This window comes from Gopherus flavomarginatus, chromosome 10 (genome assembly GCF_025201925.1).
Source record: "Gopherus flavomarginatus isolate rGopFla2 chromosome 10, rGopFla2.mat.asm, whole genome shotgun sequence".
Taxonomy (NCBI): domain Eukaryota; kingdom Metazoa; phylum Chordata; order Testudines; family Testudinidae; genus Gopherus; species Gopherus flavomarginatus.
The window spans coordinates 29,685,190-29,710,647 of record NC_066626.1 but is presented as its reverse complement, the minus strand read 5'-3'; the positions used below and the strand labels follow the sequence as shown (position 1 = coordinate 29,710,647).

Sequence of the window (25,458 nt, the reverse complement as noted above, 5' to 3'; positions counted from 1 at the left end):
TCAATGAACAGGTCCTTGTCAAAGGGAAGATTCTGCATCACAGACTGCGCCTCCGCGGAGAGCTCAGACAGCAGTAGCCACGATGCCCTGCGCATGAACACCGTTGAGGCCACGGATTGAGCAGCCATGTCAGCCGCATCTGACACCACCTGCAGAGCAGCCTTTGCAGCAGCGGTGCCCTCCTCCACCAGTGACTTAAATTCCTTCCTTTTGCACTCCAGAAGGGAGGGCTTGAATTTTGGCAGCAACTCCCACAAGTTAAACTCATATTGACTGAGGAGGGCCTGGTGGTTGGCTACCCGGAGCTGGAAGCTGGCGGACGAATAAAGCTTTCTGCCAAACGAGTCTAGTCTTTGAGTCTTTATTCTTGGGTGCGGGTCCTGGTTGGCCTTGTCTTTCCCAGTGGTTCACAGATTCCACCACTAGGGAGTTGGGGGCCAGGTGAATATAGAGATATTTGTGCCCACGAAGGGGCACGAAATATTTGCACTCCACCTTTGATATTGGAGCCAGGGAGGCCGGTGTTTGCCAGAGGGCATTGGAGATGTTAGCCACCCCTTCATGGAGTGGGAGGGCCACTCTGCCTGGTGCTGAGGATGAGAGCATGTTAAACAGCAAGTCCAAGGGTCCCTCCATCTCCTCAGCTCGGAGATGGAGACTGGATGCTACTCGCTTTAGCAACTCCTGATGGGCCCTGAAGTCCTCCTGTGGTGTGGAGGGGGGCGGAGCTGTGATCTTGTCATCCGGTGTGGGGGAGGGAGGTGGTACCAGGCTCTGCATGTCGGCTGGTGCCACAGGGTCCACCCCTTCATTGGACTCCTCGTGCGGTGCTGAGGAGTCATGACCTGCCGGTTTTATCCCTCAGAGGTCTGGATAGTGCAACTGATGGAGCCTCCAATGCTCCTGCTATTGACCAAGGGCCTTGCTGGATGTGCACGGGGGGGGAGCAGGGGTCTACTGGCTCTGTCCCGGGGGTCCCTGCCATTGGCCCTGGTGTGGCACTGGCTGGTCGGGTTGGCTCGGCTGGAGCATAGGGCGCTGTGTGTAGGTCGAGGTTGGGGTTACCAATGACCTGTCGGTGCCATGCAAGCAGTATGTGCGCTGGTACCAAGCATGGTGTCTGCCACGGGACCGGGACTCCAACGTTGAGGAATGGTACCGCCTCGAGCTGCTACTCCTCAAGACACTTTGACATCTGTATCTGTGACGATGCGGAGCTGGCGATCCCCGCTGGGAGTGGTGGGTGCAGTGCCTCAACGTGCGAGAGCTGGAGTTCGACCAGCGACGGCGTCCATGCCAGGAGCGGCTCTGGTAGCTGCACAGAGAGCAGGAGTGTCTACAGCATCAGCACCTGTCCTGCCGATATTCTGTACTCAGCATAGAGCGGTACCTAGAACTGCGCTCCAACGGCACCCTGCCAGACAGCCTGGAGGGTGACCAGAGTGGAGGTTAGGGGCTGTGTCCCGACAGGACACTGGGCAACGAGCAGTCTGTTGACCGGGATCTGAGTTGGGTCGGTGTCAGCTGACAAGACCCCAGCAGCGGCTTGCATCTAGAGCGGGGTCCAGCTGCTGGCGATGATCCGAGCATATGCAGGGTCATATCTTTGCCTGCCTGCAGGGCCTCCATTGTTGAAGGCATGCAGACTTCAGGTGGAGAGGTCTGAGTCAACGTAACCAGGCTGCTCCACTTGACCCGAGTCAGAGCTCTAGAGCCCGGGGAAGGGGGACTGGGGCTGCCCGACGTGGGTCTAGCCTCCCCTCGTGCCTTCTCTCTATGCTTCTGAGACTAGAGAGCCTTCCTCTGCTTTTTTGATGGAGAGCAGTGCTGGCCATTGGAAGGTGCTGGGAGATCGCCACACGCCTAAGACAAAGTAACCGGTGCCGATTCCACTTGGCGCACTGGGGTAGGAGCCAGTGCTGACTCCATGAGAAGGGCCCAAAGTCTTATGTCTCTCTCTTTTTTCGTCCTGCATTTGAAGGACCTGCAGATTTTAGTGGTCACTGATGTGGAATTCACCCAGGCAGAGGAGCCAGTCTGTGTGCAGGTCACTCCTGGGCATCGAATGCCTGCAAGACTTGCACGATTTAAACCCTGGGGCCCAGGGCATGCCCCAGCCAGAAGAATAATTAATTAACTAAACTAGAACTTTTACTAACTAACTAACACAGGTACTACTGAACAACCGAGATTTGAGATGAGCTGCAGCAAAGCTGGAGTGAGTAGGTCTGATGCACAGTCACTGGCGGCAAGAAGGAACTGAGGGTCGGGGGGAGCATGCGGCTCCCCTTATAGCATGATATAGCGGCACCACTCCAGGGGCCGCAGCAGCGCTCCCCCTACAGGTACTGCTGAGGGAAAAACTTCCAGCACCAGTGCACGTTTCGAACACGCACACCTACTATGGAATACACATGAGCAAGTACTCAAAGAACATACAAATGTAGATTTTTGTTGTTGCAGTCTCTGAAGTTTTACATTTTGTTTTTGAGTGCAGTAATGTAAGTCCACTCAGTCCTGCTTCTTGTTCAGCGAATTGCTAAGACAAACAAGTTTGTTTATATTTATGGGAGATACTGCTGCTTGCTGCTTATTTATGTCAACTGAAAGTGAGAATAGGCATTCGCATGGCACTTTTGAAGCCAGCATTGCAAGGTATTTACATGCCAGATCTGCTGAACATTCATATGCCCCTTCATGCTTCGGCCACCATTCTAAAGGACATGCTTCCATGCTGATGATGCTCGTTACAAAAATAACACGTTAATTAAAGTTGTGACTGAACTCCTTGGGGGAGAATTGTATGTTTCCTGTTCTGTTTTACCTGCAGTCCGACATATTTCATGTTATAAGTCTTGGATGATGGTACAGCACATGTTCGTTTTAAGAACACTTTCACAGCAGATTTGACAAAACTCAAAGAAGATACCAATGTGAGATTTCTAAAAATCGCTACAGCACTCAACCCAAGGTTAAAGAATCTGAAGTGCCTTCCAAAATCTGAGAGAGATGAGGTGTGGAGCATGCTTTCAGATGTCTTAAAAGAGCAACACTCTTGACGAAACTACAGAACGTGAACCACCAAAAAAGAAAATCAACCTTCTGCTGATGGCATCTGACTCAGATGATGAAAATGAACATGCATTGGTATGTACTGCTTTAGATTGTTATCGAGCAGAACCTGTCATCAGCATGGACAACGCGTGTCTTCTGGAACGGTGGTTGAAGCATGAAGGGACACATGAATCTTTAGCGCATCTGGCACATAAATATCTTGAGATGCCAATTACAACAGTGCCATGTGAATGCCTTTTCTCACTTTCAGGTGACATTGTAAACAAGATGTGGGCAGCATTATTTCCTGCAAATTGTAACCAAACTTGTTTGTCTGAGTGACTGGCTGAAGTAGGACTGAGTGGACTTTATTTCTGAATGCAGTTATTTTTTGTATATAATTCTACATTTGTAAGTTAAATTTTCATTATAAAGAGATTGCACTACAGCACTTCAATTAGTATATTTCAATTCACCTATTTTGGTTTTTACAGTGCAAATATTTCTAATAAAAAAGGTGAGCACTGTACGCTGTCCTGTGTTGTAACTGAAATCAGTATTTGAAAATGTAGAAAATATCCAAAAATATTTAAATGATCTTCTTCTATTGTTGTTTAACAGTGCAATTAATTTTTAATCGCTTGACAGCCCTAAAAAACCCCTTTTCTTACGTGACCAGGCCCTGTATAACCATGACCCTCTGCTGGGCTATCCACATTCTTAAAGGGTTGCCTCTGTCTCTCTCCCCCCTAGGGTGACCAGATGTCCCAATTTTATAGAGACAGTCCTGATATTTGGGTCTGTCTTATATAGGCTCCTATTAACCCCCATGCCCTGTCCTGATTTTTCACACTTGCTATCTGGTCACCCTACTCCCCACCCCCACCTTGTTCTTTTACTCCCCTTGTTGTGTCAAATTTATATACGCTTGTTAGTAACTTGGGGCAAGGATAATGTCACTTGTTCTGTATTGCGAGGAACAGCATAGCGCACTGATGGGCACTGTGAAATACAGCAAAAAATAATGCCTTGACGAGCCAGACTGCCACTTTGCTAGATTACTTGTTTACCCAGAGACTAGTAGAACATATGACTAATTCTGCAGCCACAGAAATAACTCACAACCATATAGAGATGAAACTGCCCTAATGGGCTTAAAATCAAATAGAGATCTCTTATGTCAAAAATTCAATTAAAATCTCATGAGTCCATTGATACAATAGCCTTAGAGAAACATGATCTCATTTATTAATAATCATAAAACAATTGCTATGTGATGCTTCAATTTTTTTAACCTGAAAAACAGTATTTCTGGTATTGTAAAACATCTTTTTATAACTCTCATCCATGCAAAAATGACATGAAGCTAGGTACTGTAAATCTATTGGACTCATGAGACAATTTGACTGTCAGATATAAGTTGAATGATAAGCACCATATACAGATCAACATATCTCAATTCTTAAGAACACCCACTTCATTTCACTTGATAGCTATTAAATATATATGTACATTTAGCTACTCTAATAAGAACAGTAATAAAATTAACGTATTGATATATTTTGTATTTATGGTCATTGATTTTTTTTGATAGTGAGATCAAAATAAGGCAAACTGGCTCTATTTTGCTACCTAAGCAAATACTCACAGATCCTTTCAACATTTTCACAGTAGTAATGGAATCGTAGGACTGGAAGGGTCCTCCTTGCAGGCAGCATGCTCGTCTTTAGAGGCACAATGTATTAAATGTATTTACCACTTCCTTTTCATGAAGCAGGCTCAAGCAGCTGATGACTCTTTTTTAACCTATCTGAACAGCGGCAATGTAGCTCCCCATCCCTTATAAACTAACTAGCAAAATGCTAAGCTCTCAAGCTGCTGAAAGCCAAAGCACTGCAGCTGTTGGAATTTCAAGGTGAGATAATTAGTGATTTTCAGTTTCATGAGGCATTATGAGTTCAGAAACTTGAAAAATCAATGAAAGCTGTGCAAGAGGCCACTCTCATTAGGTAACTGTGGCTTAATTAGCCGCTAGTTTATTGAGAACAATTCTGCTCCTCTGCTATTAGCAGACTGTCTCCTTCCTTCATGTATCAATGCTTCTGTGGGCTGTAAGCACTTAACAGTCAATTGTAATCCACCTTTCTTTATCCTGCTTCTATTAATGAAGCTGTGTGTCTATACATAGGCAATGCCCTCTTTCAAATAAGCAATAGTAAAAATGAACAGTCTTCTAAAATGTGACTTAATAACGGTATGCACAATACCTACAGGCAAAGTGTCTCCCCAAAGAGATCAGTCAAACTTAAGAGTACAAACGTAAAGTAGAAGGGACTGCAAATCAGCCTAGCTCTATTGACTGCAGTGGGGCTGTGCTGCAGTCAAGCCCCTCAGGATATGTCTATGCTGCAATGAAAATCCTGTACCTGGCCTGGGCTAAGGGACTGTTGAATTGCAGTGTCAATGCTCAGGTTTTTGCACACCCTTGGAGGCCTAAGATGAGTATATTTTTCAATTAAGGTAACAGTGCTACTTTCACTAGTGGATTGATATGCTAGGAATGCTTTTGTTTACTGTTACAAAGAGGAAAGCAAGACACATTTATGCTCCGGATGGGCTCAATCCTACTCCCATTCAAATCAATAGAAAACTCCTATAGACTTGAATGGTGCAAGATCAAGACCTCAGTGGACTTCTCCATTCCAACAGTGCCTGGCTAAACTGTGAACTATAAAAATAGCTGCAATCTGACAGGCCAAGTGATGCCATCTGTCAGTTTGACAAGTTTCCATTTCCTGAGGATTTTTTTCCCCTCAATTCTCAATTTACTTTTCAGGCTTAATCCCCTTGCCAGTAGCAGGGTTAGAGTATTTTCTCTTTGTTTGGAATGGCAGGTGTGTCACAATGAAGGAGCCCCACTCAATTTATTTTAGTTCTGGTTATTTTTATGTGCTTTGTGAATACTTAGTAGACACATGTATTTTCATAATGGCCAATGATGAATAATTCTGACAATATCAAAGCACTTCCACCTCCACAAGTAACTACCGGCAGAGGGGTAATGTCTGGTGTCTGTGCAGTCAGCTTACAATGATGGTTGGAGGGAGGGCAGTGCTCGTATTAACGATCCTGTGAGAAAACATCTCTCTGCTGCCTCACACAGATTTTTTTGAACTGTACTTCAGTAAGGTACTGGCTGTAATTTTACAAGGTCTAGCTTTCAATTCCTTTATGCTGTAATAGCAGAATATGCAGCGTGCTCACACACTTTGGGGTGACATGATGCCTTTGGGGATTTTCTACATGAAAAAGATTGAGACATCCTACTGAATTGGTGTTTCTTTTTCTCAATAAGCAATACAGTAACAGTTGTGGATTTCACGCTTATCATAACAACATGCTAGTTTTTATTTACAATGAAGCATATGCCACTGATTTAGCCGAGCAGAAGCAAACACAGGTCAGTGCAGTTTGTGGCTGTACTCTTTGAGAAAGTATCTAAGCTTTCATTTAAAAGAAAATATTCCAGTCCTCCTCATTGCAGAAGAAAGTCTTCCAAGTGTAAGCCAAGTGCAAACTGAACCTGTATTGTCTGTCTGAGTATGCAGGCAGCCTGAAATCAATCTCAGAGATGTGAATTACCTTTACTTTAAAACCTAAAGATAACATTGTAAATGTCAACATAACTATTTCAATTTATGATAAATTTAGTAGAAACATAGGCTTCTCCCATAATCCCATGCTGCTCTCCTAACCAAAAGCCCCAACTGTCCCTACCCTGTTGCTAGAATTTCCAGCTTTTCCCCCTCCACTTTCTGTGCTGGAGTTTCACAGTGGTGACAGAAAATTCTCTAGCTCATTGACAATTACAATTAACCGAATATAATATCACAATCAGTAACATACAGGCTACTCTGGGCATCATTCATTTTTAAACTGACTTCATTAAGAACCTCAATTCCTAAACTGAACTGAAGCTCCAGTCTGATGCACTAGTGTGCCACACAATCCAAGGGCTTTCTTCAGAATGTAGGAAAGCTTGTCATGGACTACACAGGCATGATGCATACCTCTGCAGGTTGTGAAACTGGGAAGCAGAAAAATGCAAGCTACTTAAGCATGGACACGTGCAAACAGTATAGTAGAGAGACCAATAACACTTAAGTTGGATAGGCTGAACACATCTGTAAAGAGAGAGCACAGGTTGATTAAAATCTACTCTAAAACAAACCAGAGCAAAGCATTATACTAAAATACTCTTTTACACATACAATGCATGGTAAAATGTAACGAGCTATGCAGTATTATTTTTCATGGTGTTACATAGTAAGGGCATTGAGACTGATGTGCTGCTATCTACTAATGAGGGCTTGAACTCTGACAGAATTATTAAGTAATATTCAAAAAGTGTTACCCACGGTTTTCAGAACCCAGTGCTATTTGCTAAACCAGCAAAGAATGTCATCTTTTCAGATTGCCATAGGCAGAGTCACATCTCTCTATGAGAACAAGAAAATTGCACTTTCCCAACTTTGTTCCACTGTTAGCACTGTCATGTTATCTGGCTTAACTGGTCAAATCTACTAATGGCTAGATGAATCACCTTACTGCTGTTTTGTATAGTAACTCTTCCTATTGTTTTTTCTCCATAGTCTTACCTAGCCTTCCTCCAGGATATAGCACATAAAGAGAGTCACTGTCCTGGAGCCCAAGGAGGGGAGAAATAGGTTGAAATGATGCAAAGTAGCTCTACCCTGCAAAGGAAATGCATTTGCATTTCCAACTAAAGGCGGTAACTTGTTCTGGAAGGCCAGTTTGTGTTCAAATCAGAGTATTTTTAAAATTTGAATTATTCTATGCCAGGATAAAAAAGGAGCCTTTTAAAATCAAAATTCCATATCCATCCCTCTTTCCTCCCCTTCATCTCCCCTCCACGCTGCAAAAAATAACAAAAAACATACCACAGTATCAATTTCTGCAGGGCTCACCATTCGAGACACCTCATCAAAATCTTCAGGAGACATGGGTAAGAGGTTTTCTGTGGTCTGGAGTCTGGAAGGGTGACTGACATGGGGAGAAGAGAAGGGACAAACCTTCAGTGTATTAATATTAATTCCAGTGAACAAGCAGCACCCTTGATGTCAATTCATTTCCCATTTCAAACTCCTTTCACTTTACTTGATTTTTAGTAGCATGTGCCCTTCACCATGGCTTCTGGCTGCCTCTCATTCAGTTTAAAAGGCAACAAGTAGGTAGATGTCACTAAGTTGGGTGACTCAGCAAAGTTACATCTAACTCATTTTGCAGTGATGTTAATTACACAGTCTGAACAAACGTGAGCTGTCAGGAAGATACCATCTTTCAGCTAGAGAATCCACTACATGGAGCTCCTGGGCCCCATGCACAGTACCACTGAAGTCTCAGGATGGGTGCAGACCCCTGTGCCCATGGATCCTATTGCCACTAAATCTACACAGGGATAAAAAACCCAGGGAAGTCTAGGTCAGCTGCCTCTGGCTGTGAGGCTGAAAAATTGCTGTGTAGACCCTGCAAGGATGCAGGTTCCAGCCTGCGCCAAAGCATCTACATGGCTATTTTTAGCCCTGGAAACCAAAGTCAGCTGACCTGAGCCAACCACAGCTGTGCCATGGGTCTTTTATCCCTGTGTAGCCATACCCTGCAAGATCAACTGCTCTCACTTTAGCAGACCACCAGCAGCAGGAGATTCCACAAGCGAGGGTGTTCTGCTTAGAAAGCCCAGCCCATTCTTAACTGCATTGCTGAGACACAATGTTTCATACTATGGAATGCAAGAGTGGTTTTAATACAATGAAGAATCAGAAGTGTGTGGCTGGGGATACGCACTGATCTACTACAATCAAGTCAGGACAGGTCACGTTAGTCCAAAGAAAACTGAGATAGCTAATTTTTTATGAAAAATCAAGTATGGGAAACAGCTGTAAACTGCCAAAATATTTCTACATTTTGTACTTTAATATAGTAGCTTTTTTTCTATTCTGCGTATTGTGGTGTCTTCCTACCCAGGGGGCTTAGCAAAGCAGGGGGGAGAGATATAATAGCAAATCATGTACATCTTTAACACTCTTAAAATACACATTTTTTGTAGTTTCAAATATTATCCAATTTTTAGAAATCCAACTCTTCTGTACAAACTTACACTTCAGATACGGAGATTAATTCAGTCTTGATGTATCCATTCCCTTTGGGGCCATCTAAATCCATAGGCTCAGAGGCTAAAAATAAAATACACCTCTGCTTAGCAAATGTTCACTTTCTGAAAAATCTTTTATATGAATTAAAGGAGCAGTGTCAAAAATGACATTTCTTCCTGAAAACGTTTTACCAACTACTGTTACAAAAACTCGGGCTATATTTCCAGCAGATTGCCACTGTGCATTAAAGAAGACTATGTCAAGTCAGTTCCCCCTGCTTGTGCCACTTTTCCCACATAGCAAGAGGGAGGGAAAAAACCAAGGAAAACATGCATTGATCCATGCAGACAGCAGCTTCCACCCAATGAAGTCAATACAGCCCCACACAAGTGCCAGCTACATGGATCTAATTTCTAGTGGGGGCATTAGGTTGTAAAAACACAAAATATGGCAGGCAGACTCTGGGGCAAGTGTATGGCCTGAAACTACCACATACACATTTTTCAATTTGAATAGATTTCCCATAGACAGCCTCTGTACAACCACATTTTTTTTTCACCCGTTGAACAGTTAATATACAACTGCTCACATTTTAGACTGGAAGAATTCAGCAGGTGAGATTTAAAAACCACTGACCATTCTGGTTCAGCTACCATCATTTAATTGTATACCACAGATATCTGGTATTCCAACATTTCAATGACGAATAAATATCTCAAAATACTCCTGCAAATGAAATGTGATATCACTTACTCTCCTTGGGTCTGGAGTAGTATTTCCCAAAGGCATTGTCTTTTGGAATATTTGGGTACAGATAGTTCAGTGGATTTTCAGGAATATTTTCGGCCGCCATCACTTTGTAGTTGCGAATGATATCAGGGAAAGTGACAGCTGACAGCTCCTTCTTGGTATAAGGTTCTACTGAATGGAACTGAGGTTCTAGTGAATAAAGAAGGATATGAATCCTAGAGACGGTACCAAAAGCATGGTTAAAAGTATACAGAAAAACACAGCTGAGCCTACATATTCAGAGAGGGTCAAGTGAAGGAAGAGCCTTACAGAATGAAATCTAATTTGCATTGTCACAATTTAGTTTTTATTTCCAAAGCAAGTACCGCTCCATGCAGAGGAAAGTATGACCTAATATATGTGAGAACGGTTCTTTTCACATGTTTTATTCAGAGTGACTGGGGTGACTTGTGTTCACCTCTGGAAATGGGCTATAATCATATATTTAAATTAAACCATGCTGAAATTTACAAGACTGGCCCTTTTCAGCCTTTTCAGATAAAATTCAGATCACATCACCTGCTACCTGATTTGACTTAAACAACCATGGCTGTTTTATTATGGGAGTGAGCAGGGTAGGGACCCCCTGCAAGCTGAAAGTTTGGATATGGGACAACACTGTCTGTCTCCCTCTCAGCCTTTGACTGGCAAAGGAAGGAGTGGGAAGACTGCAGAGAAGGAGGAACAATGGGTGAGACAGTGGCTTGCAGTAGCAGCAGTTTCTCCTAGGCTGTTTAGTAGCTGGGCTCCATCAGCAGGAGCAGCAGCTGCAGCCTCCTGCCAGCTAGGGGCGATCTGCCTCCTACAGCACAGGCAGGAAGATGCAAGGAGCCTCTTCTTTGCAGTCAGTGCAGTCCCTGCCCTGCTCAGGCCCCTCCCCAGCCAGCCTTAGTCTGAGCCCAGCAGGAAGGAGCTAGTCAGGCAGAGAGCTGAGCTGATTGCAGGAGTCCCAGCTCCCCATCCTCCACAGTGTCTTCCCTCCCCCTCTCTGGAGACAGGTGCAGGGGAGCTGCTGGGTGCAGGTGGAGTGGGGAAGTAGGACTTGGGGGAGGGGGAGTTGCATGGTCACAGGATGAATCTCTGGTCGGGAGGGGCTGTGCAGAGGCACCTTGGGGATGGGGGAACCTTGGGCAGATGCAGGTGAGAGCTGGGGGTACCCTGGGATGGTGGGGGGCCTGAAGGATCTGTACTGGGACATCTTGGGATGGAGGTGACCTGTAGAGGGGAATGATACTGGGCGGGGGGGGGCTTGGGGATTTGTCCTCCACAGCTTTATAGGCCAAACTGACTTCCCTGGAAATGGCCCTGTCCCCACTGAAGTAATGGAAGCAGCCTACCAGACTGTAGCTGGAATATTGTACTTGTGGTGGTGCTCTGGCACCTATCGGATGGGATTGTTAATTTCATGTTATTGCTTGTCTGTGTAGGGAGACAGAGGGCTCCAAGGATTTTTAACTTTGGTTTTAAAATGTAGGTATAAACCCAAGTTATTCTTTGTATTTACTTACCATTTTGGGATCCCTCTACCCAGGTAAAAGTGATAGCTCCTTCTCGGCTACTTTCACTAAACCTCAGTAAAAAGGTCCCTGGCCTTTGGTCCTTTAACAAAGCACGTTCTCTCTCCTTACTGATAAAACCCATGATACAGCTGTAATATTAAAAGAAAAATTGTACCGTTTACTTCTAAGTACATCCAAAGCCTATTATTGGGTTACCTCATGTAACTAAAAGCAGAATTTTCCAATTGGTTTATAACATCCTATGCAGCTATAACACCACCATCAATGCACAAATTAAAATGCACACTCTCACTCCTCGGTTCATTAGTCCTTGAGCAGCAGCTATCCAGAGACTGGCTATTCAGTCTTTTCTCTCTCGCTATGTGCAACATGCTATAAAATGTTGTTGCAACACTTTTTAAAATCAGAAACTGGGTTTCAGTTATCCAAAAAAAACAGTGTCTCGGTTCAATGAGTAAAATTAACTTACTCAGGTGTGTTTGCAAGATGGCAGTTTTAAATTAGAGAGAGTATTAAGTGGTTATTAACAAAAATTGTCACTGCGTTCCTTATTGACATGCTGTGTTTGCTTTAGTATCCCATGCTCCTGTCGGAATCACAGACAATTGTTTGGGTTTCTCAGTAATCTTTGGTTTTGTGCTCCGTTCCCAGACAGCATGTGCATCTCTGCCAGATCAGATATTAACAGTCTAGCTTATTTCAACCCCAGTATTTCATTGTGTGTTTAAACCATGTTCTCTTACACTTGGAAAGACTCTTGATAGTAGCTCACATTAACTTTCTTACCCTCTTTATACCATGGTTACCAGATGCAGGGTACTATGATGCTTTGTCCCTCTGGAAAGAGTTATCTGTTGTCAAACAATGCTTCAGAGTGATCTAGGGTGATTTTTGTGGTCTTGAAGGAAAGAAGCTCTGAGGAGAGCATATGGGGCTGTGTCTAATCTGCTTGCGATGCCTTAATTTACCTGCACAAGGCAGAGTAGGCCAGTGGGGTATCCCAGAGTAACATCTATTATATGGGCACGATGGTGAAGACCTTAAAAGGTGATGTCTGAACATCAAGATGACACAAGAGGGTCTCAAACAAGGACATTAAGGAAGAGACTGCTCTCAAGACAATGACCTCTATCTATTAGCAATATCTGTGTTTTCATGGTTGAGGATGAGATAACTGATGCAGTCACTTAGCAATATTGTCCAAGTTTTCTCTAGTAGAGCAGAGTCTGAGGGAGAGGCAAGAGTGTGTTTTGTTTTTTTTTGGTTTTTTTGCTTAAAAATAATGTTTAAACTCAATTTTATTTATCTAGGAGTTCAAAAGTCCTCTGAACTATTGCTCTTTCTTTATGCAAACACTCATTTCTGTAATTAAACCACCATTACTCCAGGTAAATATGTATCTTGGCAAGCCTAGTAAATCAGGAAATACACCACCTACAAAAAGAGAACAGTAGAAATCTACAAGGTAAATTATATATTTAGAGATTTTTAAAAGAAGAACATTTCAGATATTGTAGGTAACAGTTACAAATGATCCCTTGAGGTCTATATATCCCAATCCTTTGTATGGCAAACTTCAGTTCGATATATGAAAAAGGCAATTTGGGGGCAATTATGATCCCTGTTAGATCAATGCTGATGCCATGTATATGCAAAAACCATTTATACTGTGCCAACTATTCTGACTGTTTTTTGTAATCTGTTTGATTCAGGGCCTCTTGCAGTTCCAGTGGGTTATTAGCCCCTCTTAATTAACTTTCAGCTATTTGACTTTCCTGAAAAACCCAATAAATGTTTTAAAGCCTGTGGCTGATGTAACAAACCTGCTTCTTTGTTCCTATAGATCATTTTATTGTGTTACCTGCCTGCAAATCTTCTAGGTTTAGTCCAAAAGAAAGGTTTGTTTGTACCTTTTACTTGTGCCTCTGCTCTTCCGCTAACAAACAGAGCACTGTTCACAACAAGGAGGAAATTTGTTGTTTACAACTCTGTATATCTGTAAGATGTTCTTCTTGTAGATGGTATTGATGTTATAATTATACAGAGAGAGAGCCTTGAATACTGGGGGTGAAATCCTGGCTCCACTGAAGTAAGTGGCAAAATTCTCATTAAATTTAATAGAGCCAAGATTTCACCCTATGAATTAAAAACTAACAAATAAGCAAAAACCTCTTATGGGTGTGAGAGATAAGTCTTCTGGCTGGATCTTCAAAAATACTCAGCAGCCAGTTGCTCCCACTGTTAATCCTAATGGGAGTTTGAGGGGTCTAGATTTTCATAAGTGTCAATGGGTGCTGATCAGTTTGCAAAGATTAGGGCAAAGATTTTCAAAGAGGAGCAGAGATTATATATACAAAGAGAGGGGTTTTATGTAGGGTGGAGGTGACAAGTTTTCTGGGGGCATCTGAATGGGAAGCTTTGAGGGCAGAAGTCAGTGCAGAGATATCTGTAGTAGCTAAGCAGAAAATCAGGATGAGAACACAGCACACTCTTCCCCGTTACCTCAGTAATATCTGCGGGCCAAATTCAGCAAGGCACTTAAGCATTTGCCTAATTTGAAGCATATGAGAACTTCTGTTATTCACATGCATAAGCACCTTGTTCAATCAAAGGCTATATCCATAATTTTCCTGGTCTATGTTTGTTAGTCCTGGATATGAGTATTATCCTGCCAGTATAAACACCCTAAAACTGTCATTAAAATAGTAAGAAAGTTTGTCATTGGCAATCTTAATACATAGTGAAGGTTCGTTCCCAGGATCAGAAGCACCTTTCATCATATTTGAGCTGTCAACAGGGTTGTAAAATAAGGTCAAATCTGAACTGACAACTAAAAAGCAGGATTAAAACCTCATTTTGAGACTATTTCTGGCAGCAGTCATAGCCTGTTATTAAAGGGTTTCAGTGTTGCCGATGTCACCTAGCCCCAAAGATTTCTAAACATTATTAAAGGAGCTGATTTTTCAATCTGGAAAAGAGCTTTACTATTAACATTTTAATTCTTTAACATTTGATCAGTAAAGATTAGTTGCTGTAGCTGGACTCCATCACCGGTATCAGAGGATTCAGTCAATTCAGCTGTTGCCAACATTAGCTCACAGATGCACTTTTTAAAACAAGAGTGAACATTCTACAAGATTCCCCCACAGCACCTCAGTCTTCACCTGCTAAACTCCTGTTCTTATGAGCAAACTCAGTTATGCGTTGGGATGTGGTGAGAGCTCACTGCACTGTAGATTGAGAGCTGGTGGCTCATCTCACTTACCCTGAAACTAATCTGAACTTTGACCTTTGGCATTAAAAGGAAGGGCAGTGGGTTTATTCACTAAAACCATGGCCTTTTTACCACTGCTTCAGCTAACATGCAGAGGATCTGTCTGGTTCCTTCCAGTAAAGACCCAGAACAAACCTCATTTGCCCTATTAGCACTCATATTTTATTTCCTATCACAACTGTCATTTTAACAGAGCTAAAGGCTTGAATCATCAGCCATTCATCTTTATTAGCAACATACAAGATTCTTACCCATCATTCCAGAGACACAAGAGGTGTTTTTTAATGAGTTCAAGGATGCCCTCAATCCACAGCCAGAAGGGAAAATTTTTATCATTTATATTTTCCTGAAATTACAGTATATGGGGAGGAAGACAAATGTTACAAAAATAAATCTGAGTACAATGCACTCAACTTATAACAATGTCCTGAGAAAGCTGCAGTGTCTCTCCTTCCTCTTTTCTTCACTCCTATTTTTCTTAACATTTTTCCTCTTTCTTTGTTCCTTTTTGTTGCTCTTTTTATTTCATTGATTTATTTTTGCTGTTTCCTCTCTTCCCTCCTCTCTAATAGCTCTAGTTCCTCCACTCCCTAAGAGGAAAGATGCTGCGTTGGGATGAGGTGTATTCATTGGTACCATCCTAAGCTGGCCTGTGTGGCACAGGGAAGACAAGCTTCAGCTGGCAAGGGGATACCTGGGCCTGCAGGACCTTACATGTGACCTGCTGCCACCACAGGCATGTATATTAGGGTATATCTTCGTTGCAGAGTTATCTTGTGCTCTTCCTTGGGTGTTGCCCCTAACCCAGCTCCTGTCCACTGGAGAACCACCCTTTTTAGTTAAGAGCAATGAAGCTCCTTCACTTGATGATTTAACAGGGGAAATAAAAGTGCAGGAATAAAAGCCAGGAACAGCAGATTGTTGTATAATAGAACAAAGTGCTCTAGGTGACTTCTACAGAAATTAAGATTCAGTCCCTGAAAAGAGGCACAGAACTCGGCAGTTTAACCTCACTCGCATATAACTTACATGAACCAACCATAACCGAATCAAAATATTCACATGCACCCCTTGCCTTCCCCAAAGCCTAGTGAAAAAAGTATAAAGTCGTATTTAGTGCAATACTCAAGTAGAAAAACTCCATGCAAGAAAATCCTCAAACAAGAGGAGTTGAAGCGTTGTCTTCATTATCTAACTTATTAACTAGACAGTTCCTACCTTGCAGAATCTTGTCCAAGGAATAAGACCATCAAGAGAGCCTCCACCTGTTGGACCTAAACAACAAACCAGACTGTTTTCAGATAACATGTTTGTTTTGAAATATCATTTTAGGCTCAAGACTTTATGAAGGTGAAACCAATCTGTATTTACATATTAAATTCTAAGTATTTGTTTTGTTTCAGTTAGGGATGTAAAAAAGAAGGAAGGGAAGCTGTTGATTTAACTGTTCAAATAGCTGCAGCAGAGCTAGCAATGCAGTTTTTCAGAGTAGCCCCTCTAGAAAGTGTTCTGGAGAAGCAGAATGTAGCGAATGACAAACCTATGTTCTGACAGGCACCAGTAAGAAAATCGAGAACTCTGCTACAGTTTTCATATTAACAATCAAATAGGGTAGGAACTAATACAAAGAGATAATCTAAAATTGTTGTTACATACTAAGACATTTTCCTCTTCCAAATAATTCTAGAAATGTGGTCCAGTCATTCTCCATTTACTGGCAGGAGCCACCGACTGAAATTAGGACTATCCATGTAAGTTGAGAGAGATTTGGCCCATTAACTCATCAATCATTGCAACATCCTGTGAGATCAAGTATTATTCCCATTTCAGCTTTAGTGACTTGCCAAAGGTCACACAGAAAGCTTATATCATGGCGAGGAATAAACTTCCTATCCCAACTTCCAAGCCTACCCTTAACCATGGAATCATTTTCTTTCCCTTTCGAATCCTGTAGCTTATGCGCATGTTTTGATTTAAAGAAATGTCTGTGGTTTTTCCCTTAAAGGAAACTGTAGCCCCCATTTGCCTCAGCTACATCAATGGCAACATGCAAAATCTCCCTAAGCACACATCACCAGTAGGGAAGTAGTTTATATTTGTAGCTACGCTCACAGAGGAAGAATATTCGTTTACTTATTACTATTAAGTATTCCCACTATATTCACAACTGGATTTTCAACTGTGAGGCATAGGACCCCCAGAATCTCAGGGGAAACTATACATACTGGCTTGTTGACTGCAAGGCTTTCCAACTCTGACTCCATCCAGTATCCTACTCCTACTTTCAATCAATCAACCTACAAGTTACAGGCACAAGGGATAAATTGTGCCCCTCCCCCCCACTCCCCCTGTGTCCATCTAGAATGAGTCTCAGTTCCCAATACCATCCATAGGATCATACCACAGACTATGCACACCCTCACATCTGGAAGAATGATACAGGCTTTATCATCAGACAGCTGAGCTCCACATACCAGTGAACTACATACAGCACAGAAAGAAGTCTCAAATTTATTACAGCTAATGAGGATTCTCCCATCAATCTTTCTAGTGCTAAGATCAGGTTTTATAACTCTAATGTAATGTAATGATAAGATGGAGGATACCTATATATAAACTTAAGTGGAGGTTATCACAGCTTAGGAATTTCCCAAATTGTAAAATACTAAACAGAGAGATGTCAGCGGTCAGTATCTCCCTATCTAACACCAGGAAACTTTTATTTTTTATGATGAATATATTCTGCTTTTATTAAATATTACAGAATTTTAAAACATAGAAAAGTGATCTAAACTAACAATGGTAAATTATGTTAACCTTTTAAAAATTTGATATTTTGAGAACTTTCTAGAGCTAGAAAAAAATGCTTTATAAGACATTGGATAGCTGGGATTTCCAATTTAGATTTTGTTTTTTTAAATATAACCCTTTATAAAATTGAAGGCTAATGGGAATGCATCTGGGAATTAATAATAAGTTTTGTTTTTTAATTAAATGTATCCTTCCAGACTCTCTTATCCAAACACTACAGAATTGAATTAGTCAGGGTCTCTGAGAGCCAGACAGGAAACTGACACCTTTTCATTGTTCAAGTGGGAATACTAAGGACATGTTGGGGGGAAGGGCAGATTTTTAACTTGACACATTCCTTTAAAGTTGTCACGGGTCTCTTGATCTAGCCATGCCTTTTGTGCATTGCGTCAAGACTGTATATAGCAGGTCCTGGTTTTTGGGCAAGTGTAACATGAAAACCTGAGACAAAAATTAGTTACTGGGCTAAATAACTCATTTCTTGAAGGAATATTTCAGTGCCCTCTCAGAAGTAGAATTGGTCCCAATCCTGTAAACCCTTGCTCAGCAGAAGTGTGTGTGTGAACCCAGACTCAGCAGAAGTGTGTGTGTGAACTCGAGAGAGATCTGTAGGATCTAACCCTTAGAGTATACAAACTATTTAGCATGTAGAGAAATGGAAATGGCTTCAACACTAAGTGTGTGACCACAATACAACCTCTATCTGCATTACAGAGCACTGAATTTTAATAGTTTAAAACGGGGCTACAGAGTATAGCTATAAAAAACCCATTACAAAATAGAGTGTAAAATAAAAGTTTCTCCAAATGTAAAGTAACAATAGTAGATAATTGCAACAAAAAACATAACAGTCCAACATGGCAGTAAATACAGCTGCTCAAACAAAAATTCAAAATTCAAAATTTGACTTAAAAAAAGGCAAGGGGAGACAAGCTTTTCATGTTTTTCTATGGAAAAGTTCATTCCATTTTTATCTAGCAATGAGTCATTTTTCCTTAGCAGTCCATCCACTTACTTAATATAACCAAGAGGAAGGACACAATAAAAGGGCTTGTAGATATAGAAAAATTTGTTATAGGATCATACCAAGAAGTTTCTCCCCCAGCATGCTCAACTGATCTGCATGAAGTCCCCTTTTAGTTACAGAAGAGAACTGCCAACTCAGCACTTCAGAAAGCTGAGACCATCTTGCACAAGGTGGGTTCAGAAAGAAGGACAAGTTCTAGAGAGAAAACACCATGTCCACAATCTTAAACACACATGAAACTTAGCATGAGCACAAGTGTATGGTTAAAAAAGTAACTGAGTTTGCATAAGATATGGTAAAGTTTGACAATACATGAGGACTTCTATATAGATGGAAGGTCCAGCTAACCATGGAGAAGCAGTTAACAACACTGATGGACTCTTGTTCTCCAAGAAAAAAACAAAGCTATAGCACTTCTCTTTGGGTTTAATCTTACCCAACATTCCATATTACTGAAGAGCAGTGGATTTCATTACTGAATATATACAATACACTGGGAGAAGCCAAATAAACATGTGAAAACAGGTATATAAAACATGATAAAGGATACTACAAAACAGTTTGCTTGGTTTAAAAAAAGCGCACACAAGAAACACAAACCCCAACCAAACAAAAACAACAAAAATCCTAGATCCAATAAGAACTGAACTTCAGAATAAATATGAAAGAATGAATTATGTCAAATACTATGAATTAACATGGAGAGACAACCCACATCTCCCTTGTAAATTACACAATAGTTTCAGGATACTGACTTACACTTTTAACATCCTATCTATCTTTCATGCCAACACCACATAGAAGTAAGTATTCTGTAAATACCTTGGGTTCAGTAGTCAGCATGTTGTACCACAAAATGGAAGCCCATCCGCTTGGAAGCTGGCTCACATTTGAGATCACAACAATGGGAAGGGATGTGGTCTGTAAAGGAGAGAGATTTTTGGAATTATTTGTGATACAGTTATACTACTGTGTATACTTTATTACACGGAAATTGATTTAGGTATATATACTATAATCTGTCATATACAACAGACACATTATCAGTTTGTGATGAACTGAGGCTATGTCTGTACAACTAATTCTGATCAATATTGTGAAGTGGTTTTATGAAAAACTGCTACATTATAAGTGTACCAGAGTAGCAGGTACACACCAGACAGGAGCAATGTGACATACTTAAGGTTAATAATGATATTTAGACCTCATAAAGGTCATGCTAACAAAGCAGCGGCATCCTTAGAAATCCTGTCATATATAGGAGAAACACAAAACATGTCAGACTCACTAGTGAAGGAATGTAGTAAGTGCAGGTACAGACTGCTATAATTAAGTTTACAAAACAGTTTGTATCGTTCCCTATTTTCACATTATTATAACCTACCAAACCTTTTGGATTGATGTTTTCTATGTTTGCATATGGAGAGGAGGGAGAGCTGAGTTTTTTAGGACTGGGGGAGTGTGTTGGAATTGGTGCATATTCCTTCAACCAAGAAGTCAGTTTTACATCTCATTCAAAAGTTGGCACCTCCAGCAGCACTTCTAATGCTAGCCTGGGGCACTGGTTCATTTCTGACCTGAAGGGAAGAGCGCTACCTAAGGAACTGCAGGTACCATTTCTGCAGCACAGAGTGTTCTTTGTGAGGTTTTACAAACCAGACTCAGCCTTACTTAGGTGCTGAGATTGGAAAGAATCAAAATACAAAGGCCCTATCACTATATGTGGTGACACTACTAAGTATCATCAATGTATTTGAAAACAACAATGGAGGCGGAAAAAACGCTGAAAATTCTAATACAGTAGAACCTTAATTTTATGAATACCACTCTTACAAACTATTTTTTCCCAAGAGGACAATAAAAATCACAACAAAAGTAATGTTGATGAAGAACAAGCACACGTCTTCAGTGCATCGAAAATTCCTTTGCACTGACTTGAAGGACAAAAAAGTGACAGTGCACCATGCTCCATCTTAGGCACCATAGCTACTGTAATTCTGAGACATTCCTAAAAATTGAACTCAGGTCCCAATTATTTCATAAAATAGGGGTTTCTACTGTACTTAAATAACTTAGAACCTCTGAATAAAATTACTCAGAATTAATTCCACCCCTATCTAATCTATGTAGTAACCTTACCTCTAGATCTACTACCAGCCCAGGCTGGCACAGCTGAGTTTCAAAGCTGAGGGAATGAAGTTCTTCTGTTACAATAAGAGGACCCTTTAAAAAACAATCATAGGGAATTAAATGATGAATCTCAAATCCTTAAAACATTGTAAGACATTTTAAGATGTTAGGATTGATGTTATGTTAAATACTGTATGGGACCCAATTTGGTAAGGTACCTTCTATTTCCCCAGCAGTGGATAAGCTATGAAGTTACTGTCAGTCCAAATAATGACATTTGGTATTCACTGGTTAATGCAAAAGCAAGTCCCCTATAAGCCATTTTTCAAATATTCAAATTAAGTGCTTCTAGGGATTAGAACAAGTGTCATTACGCAGAAAAGGGAGCAGTTACTGTGTCCATCTTTGATGGTCTCCTGGCTTAGACATAATGAGTCCCCTCGAGAGCGTATGGACATAGCAGCAGGAACGTCCTGAGTCCCCTTTATGTCTGCTACTGAGCAATCCCAGGGAATTCTGCCATTGGCAAAAATTCTTGTTAGAGCCATGCTGCCATGGCGAGGAAGGCACAAAGGAAAAGCACCGAGCTGGGATCTTCCATATAGTACAGCGTCCATGTCTGTGATTCCAGGGCTTGCCTTCCCTGAGATGGCAAGTTCCTACTCTGCTCTGCCCATTTTCTTCTTGAGGACTTTTCCATGGGATTGGGCAGTTTGGCCCACTATTGGGCATTTAATAGTCCTTAATATTATAAAAATAATTGGACCAAAAGAGGGGAGAAAAAGTCAGTGCTGCTTACCTCATTAGTTCTGCTTCCTGTATTTTTTTGTTCCTTTAATTGCTGCAAACAAAAAGAACAATCCAAAAGAAATGACAGTCCTGACTGAAAAAATGACTGTTACAAATAAAAGATGTGAGTATTTACATAAATAAAGTAGCGTTTGCACAGTCCCTTCTGCATAACTGGCCATGAATCTGCTGCATTAGTTTCTGATCCTTTTTAGCTCCCAAACATGGGAACCAGGGGATTTGACTGTAGATACAGTGGATAACTGCTATCCTTTATAAAAGCATTCTGCTGTGAAAACAGATATTGCAAGCTGAATTAATATCTTATTATCATGCTGCAATGATTGTGTAGAAAAGGCTTTTCTGAGAGGCACAGCAGCAATTATTGATGAGCGTGAGATAAACTAAATAATGGATTAACATCAATGCAGCATCCACCCTATATCTGTCCAGGAGAGTGTCAGCAGACTCTACCATTGTTAGTGCCCTATATATATAGGTCTAGACCAGGAGCAGGCAAACTTTTTGGCCTGAAGGCTGCATCGGGTTTTGAAAATTGTATGGCGGGTTAGGAGAGGGGGTCATGGCCCAGCCCCCAACTCCTATCTGCCCTCCCCCTGGGACTCCTGCCCCATTCACCCCCCCCATTCTCTGACGGCCTCCGCAGGACCCCTGCCCCATCCACACACAGCCGCTCGCTGTCCCCTGATCACCCCCAGGCCCCCACCCCCTCATCCAACCCCTCCTCTCATTCCTGGTGGCCCCTCCAGGACCCCTACCCCATCCAACCACCCCTTCTCCCTGTCTCCTGACTGCCCCCAGATCCCCTGCCTGACTGCGCCCTGCTGACCCATCCTCCCCCCCTTCCTGACTGCCCCCCCCAGGACCCCAGCTGCCATTCAACCCCTTATTTGACTGCCCCACCCCCTGACCACTACCCCAACTCCCCTGCCCTCTGTCCAACCCCCTCCCTGCCCCCTTACCGTGCTGCCTGGAGCACCAGTGGCTGGCGGCGCTACAGCTGCGCCACCACCGCCACCACACAGCGCAGAGCACCAAGTCAGGCCAGGGGAAGGGCCAGGAGCTTAGGGCTGGGCAGGATGGTCCCACGGGTCGGATGTGGCCCGTGGGCTGTAGTTTGCCCACCCCTGGTCTAGGCATATAGGAAAGAAGAATTCCCCCATGTGAATCCTCCATTTGCATTTCATTCCTCTCCAGATAGGAAGGGTAGCCAGTATCCATCCTAAATCAGTATGGCAGTGAGATTATTTAGTCTGCTAAATTTGTGGGGCTGTTTAAAAGCCCCTTCCCTAGACAATTCAGCTCTAACCTTTCTTTCCCCACACATCTAGAACCTCCCTATTCATGGCTTGCTGCAAAATCCTTTGCAGAAACTCTCTCCCTATTGCCTCCACTGCTGCAGGTGTCCTCTCTTTTCCTCAGAGAAACTGATCCCTCACTACAACTCATTAGGAAATGTTTGTTTCAGGCCACAGGGCAGCAAAAACTTTCCAGTGTAGTAACAGCTTATAAAGAGTGTGATCTCCAGATCTCCTAGGACCCATTCTTGCTTTCAATCTAGTCAGTGGCACAACTCCGTATGTAGGGGACTTTTGGCTATTTGGTACCACTAGGGTAGAAAGCAGTGACACTTTAAAGCAGTATAGAGTCAGTACTTAAAGGAATGCTTTCTTCAAACAGTGACTTAAGACATATTAGACAGTGATCTAAAAGTGGGAAGGCAAGAAAAGTGTACCCCACCAGATGCCTGAACTCTGCTGCTAGGCTTCCATTAGTGGATTCCTCCATGTTCATTACTTTTGTATTTGTTCCCAGAATGTTAAATTTTCTGAACCTAAACAAAGGGAGGGGGAGAGTTATAAGACTTTAACTCATTTTTAAAATACCCAACATGGCAAAAAAATGGGAAGAGTGCAGGTGCAACATACCCTTTTACTGTGTTCTTCTCATTCACATCCCTGCAAAGGAGATTCAGATCTTTATAAGTTCCAAAAGTAAACCACACACGGGGGTGGGGGTTTATTTTCCCTTATATTTGTAATTGAAAGAACTGGTTGAAAACTGGTAAAAATACTTGTGGAAAAAAATGATTTTTTTTGGCAAAAAAAAAAAAATCAGTGAAATTTCAAAACTCTTTGATCAGCTCCAGTAATCCAGACATCAAAATGTACACTAGATTAAATGTATTTCAGATCACACTGAACATTTTCATCCAAAGTTTAGATTTTTCCAGTGTGCGTTTATAATCAAAGACAGCTCTTCATTCTACTACACTGTTTATAACTTTTCTACTCCATTGCAAAAGATAAGAATTCATAAGCTACTTTCATTCTAAACCTCTAATTTCAAGCACAAAAAGCTACCATTTAACTTGAAACAGTGTTGCCAGTACTCATGGATTTTTATCATAAATCTCTTAATACTAGATGTTAAGCCCCAGATCCTACAGTCAGATGATTATTCGAGAATCTGCTTGTTTTCGTTTTGTTCAAGTAAGTTTCTAACCCTTGTAATGTTTGTGGAGAAAAGCCTCACTGCACACTAAAGAATAGAAGATAAATAAAAAATGTGTTCATTTTTTTAAAATATCATCATTTTCCAGCCAATCATGATTTCTGGAGGCCTGATTTTGGATGCCTGGGTTTGGCAATAGTGTTGAATTATCTCAAGCATATTGTTGGCTGACAGGTGAATTTTGTTTAGGAAGTTTGGTAACAATCTGTTTGGAGTTTTCTCATTTGTGTGTGAATAAATAGGGGTTTTTTTTGGTTTGTTTGTTTGTTTTTTTAAACGGTTAACACATTTCTCAAATGTTTATCTTAAGGGGTTCTTTTTGTATGTGGATAACTCAAAAATGGTTTTGTCTTAAAAGTTTAATCTTGTCATCTGTATAGTGCTCAATGTGAAATGCCTACTCTGCTAACTGTGAGAGAGACTAGTTGATAATGAAAGCTGTATGTGAATGAAAATAGCAGTATAGGGTCAAATTCTGCCCTCAGATATGATTAATGGGAAATGTGTGTACATGCTCACACATAATTTACCCACACAGTGAGTGACTTTCCTTAGCAAATAAGGCTCCAGTACTACAATGAGCTCTGCATGGGTGGGACCTATGTGGAACTCACTGCAAGACTGGGTCTACATCTTTCCCTGTGGTGCAAAGGTATACTAGAAATGGACGAGGACATGGGGAACTGTTCTCTTGCACTTAACGAGGAAGCAGAATTATAGTTAAAATAGGAGAAATGACTCCTGTGGTAGCTGGTACAACAAGGTCCAAAGTCAACTCTGTCACTGTGTCTATCTCACGTGCTTTTTACTAGGGCTGATTATCATAACTATATACAGGATATGAAAAAGATGCAACTTACTTATCAAATAAGACCTTCACTTTTAAATTATAATTCAGTTCTTGTAGCTTCACCAGCAATCTGGAAAGAGAAATAAGTACAGATGACTGCAACTGCACAGGCTTCTTGATTTGTCAATCGATTTTTAAAATCAATGAGTCAGCATGAAATTTCCACCCTGCTTTTGACTTCCCCATCTGAAATTCCTTTCCATTTTTTTGGGTCCAGTACTACTCCCATTTAAATCAACAGACATTTTGCTACAGACTTCACTGAGAGCGTGACTGGTCCCTTTTGACTGACTGGATACTGCCCACTCACAAAGATGACTCATCTTTGACATATTTATTTGTTGATTCTTTCCATTTTGAATAATAAACAGTGCCTGTACACAGGCTCTGAGCACTCTACCATTTATTTGCAATTACAAAACCAAATAATGCAGTGCAATTAGCTCACCCCATTTTTCTGAAGCTGCAGCTCATAATTAAATGCTAACGCACCATACACTGGTCTA

General features: G+C 41.6%; 1 protein-coding gene across 3 annotated transcripts in view; it reads right to left on the bottom strand.

Moving 5' to 3' along the window:
- Window positions 1-4,269: 4,269 nt before the first annotated feature.
- The window catches only part of STAT1 (signal transducer and activator of transcription 1), a 42,064-nt gene continuing 20,875 nt past the window's right edge, over window positions 4,270-25,458 (bottom strand). For 2 of the 3 annotated variants that reach the window (XM_050969510.1, XM_050969509.1), the window contains exons 11-24: window positions 24,963-25,022; window positions 23,517-23,546; window positions 23,329-23,422; window positions 21,578-21,619; window positions 20,788-20,871; window positions 19,471-19,569; window positions 18,708-18,843; window positions 16,029-16,084; window positions 15,062-15,156; window positions 11,525-11,664; window positions 9,981-10,166; window positions 9,233-9,308; window positions 8,016-8,118; window positions 4,270-7,238 (exon numbers count right to left, since the gene is read on the bottom strand). In XM_050969510.1, coding sequence (XP_050825467.1) covers window positions 7,215-7,238; window positions 8,016-8,118; window positions 9,233-9,308; window positions 9,981-10,166; window positions 11,525-11,664; window positions 15,062-15,156; window positions 16,029-16,084; window positions 18,708-18,843; window positions 19,471-19,569; window positions 20,788-20,871; window positions 21,578-21,619; window positions 23,329-23,422; window positions 23,517-23,546; window positions 24,963-25,022 — 1,225 coding nt within the window. In that variant the 3' untranslated portion in view covers window positions 4,270-7,214. The remainder of the gene's footprint in view (window positions 7,239-8,015; window positions 8,119-9,232; window positions 9,309-9,980; window positions 10,167-11,524; window positions 11,665-15,061; window positions 15,157-16,028; window positions 16,085-18,707; window positions 18,844-19,470; window positions 19,570-20,787; window positions 20,872-21,577; window positions 21,620-23,328; window positions 23,423-23,516; window positions 23,547-24,962; window positions 25,023-25,458) is intronic. The other variant, XM_050969511.1, reaches the window with a different exon arrangement.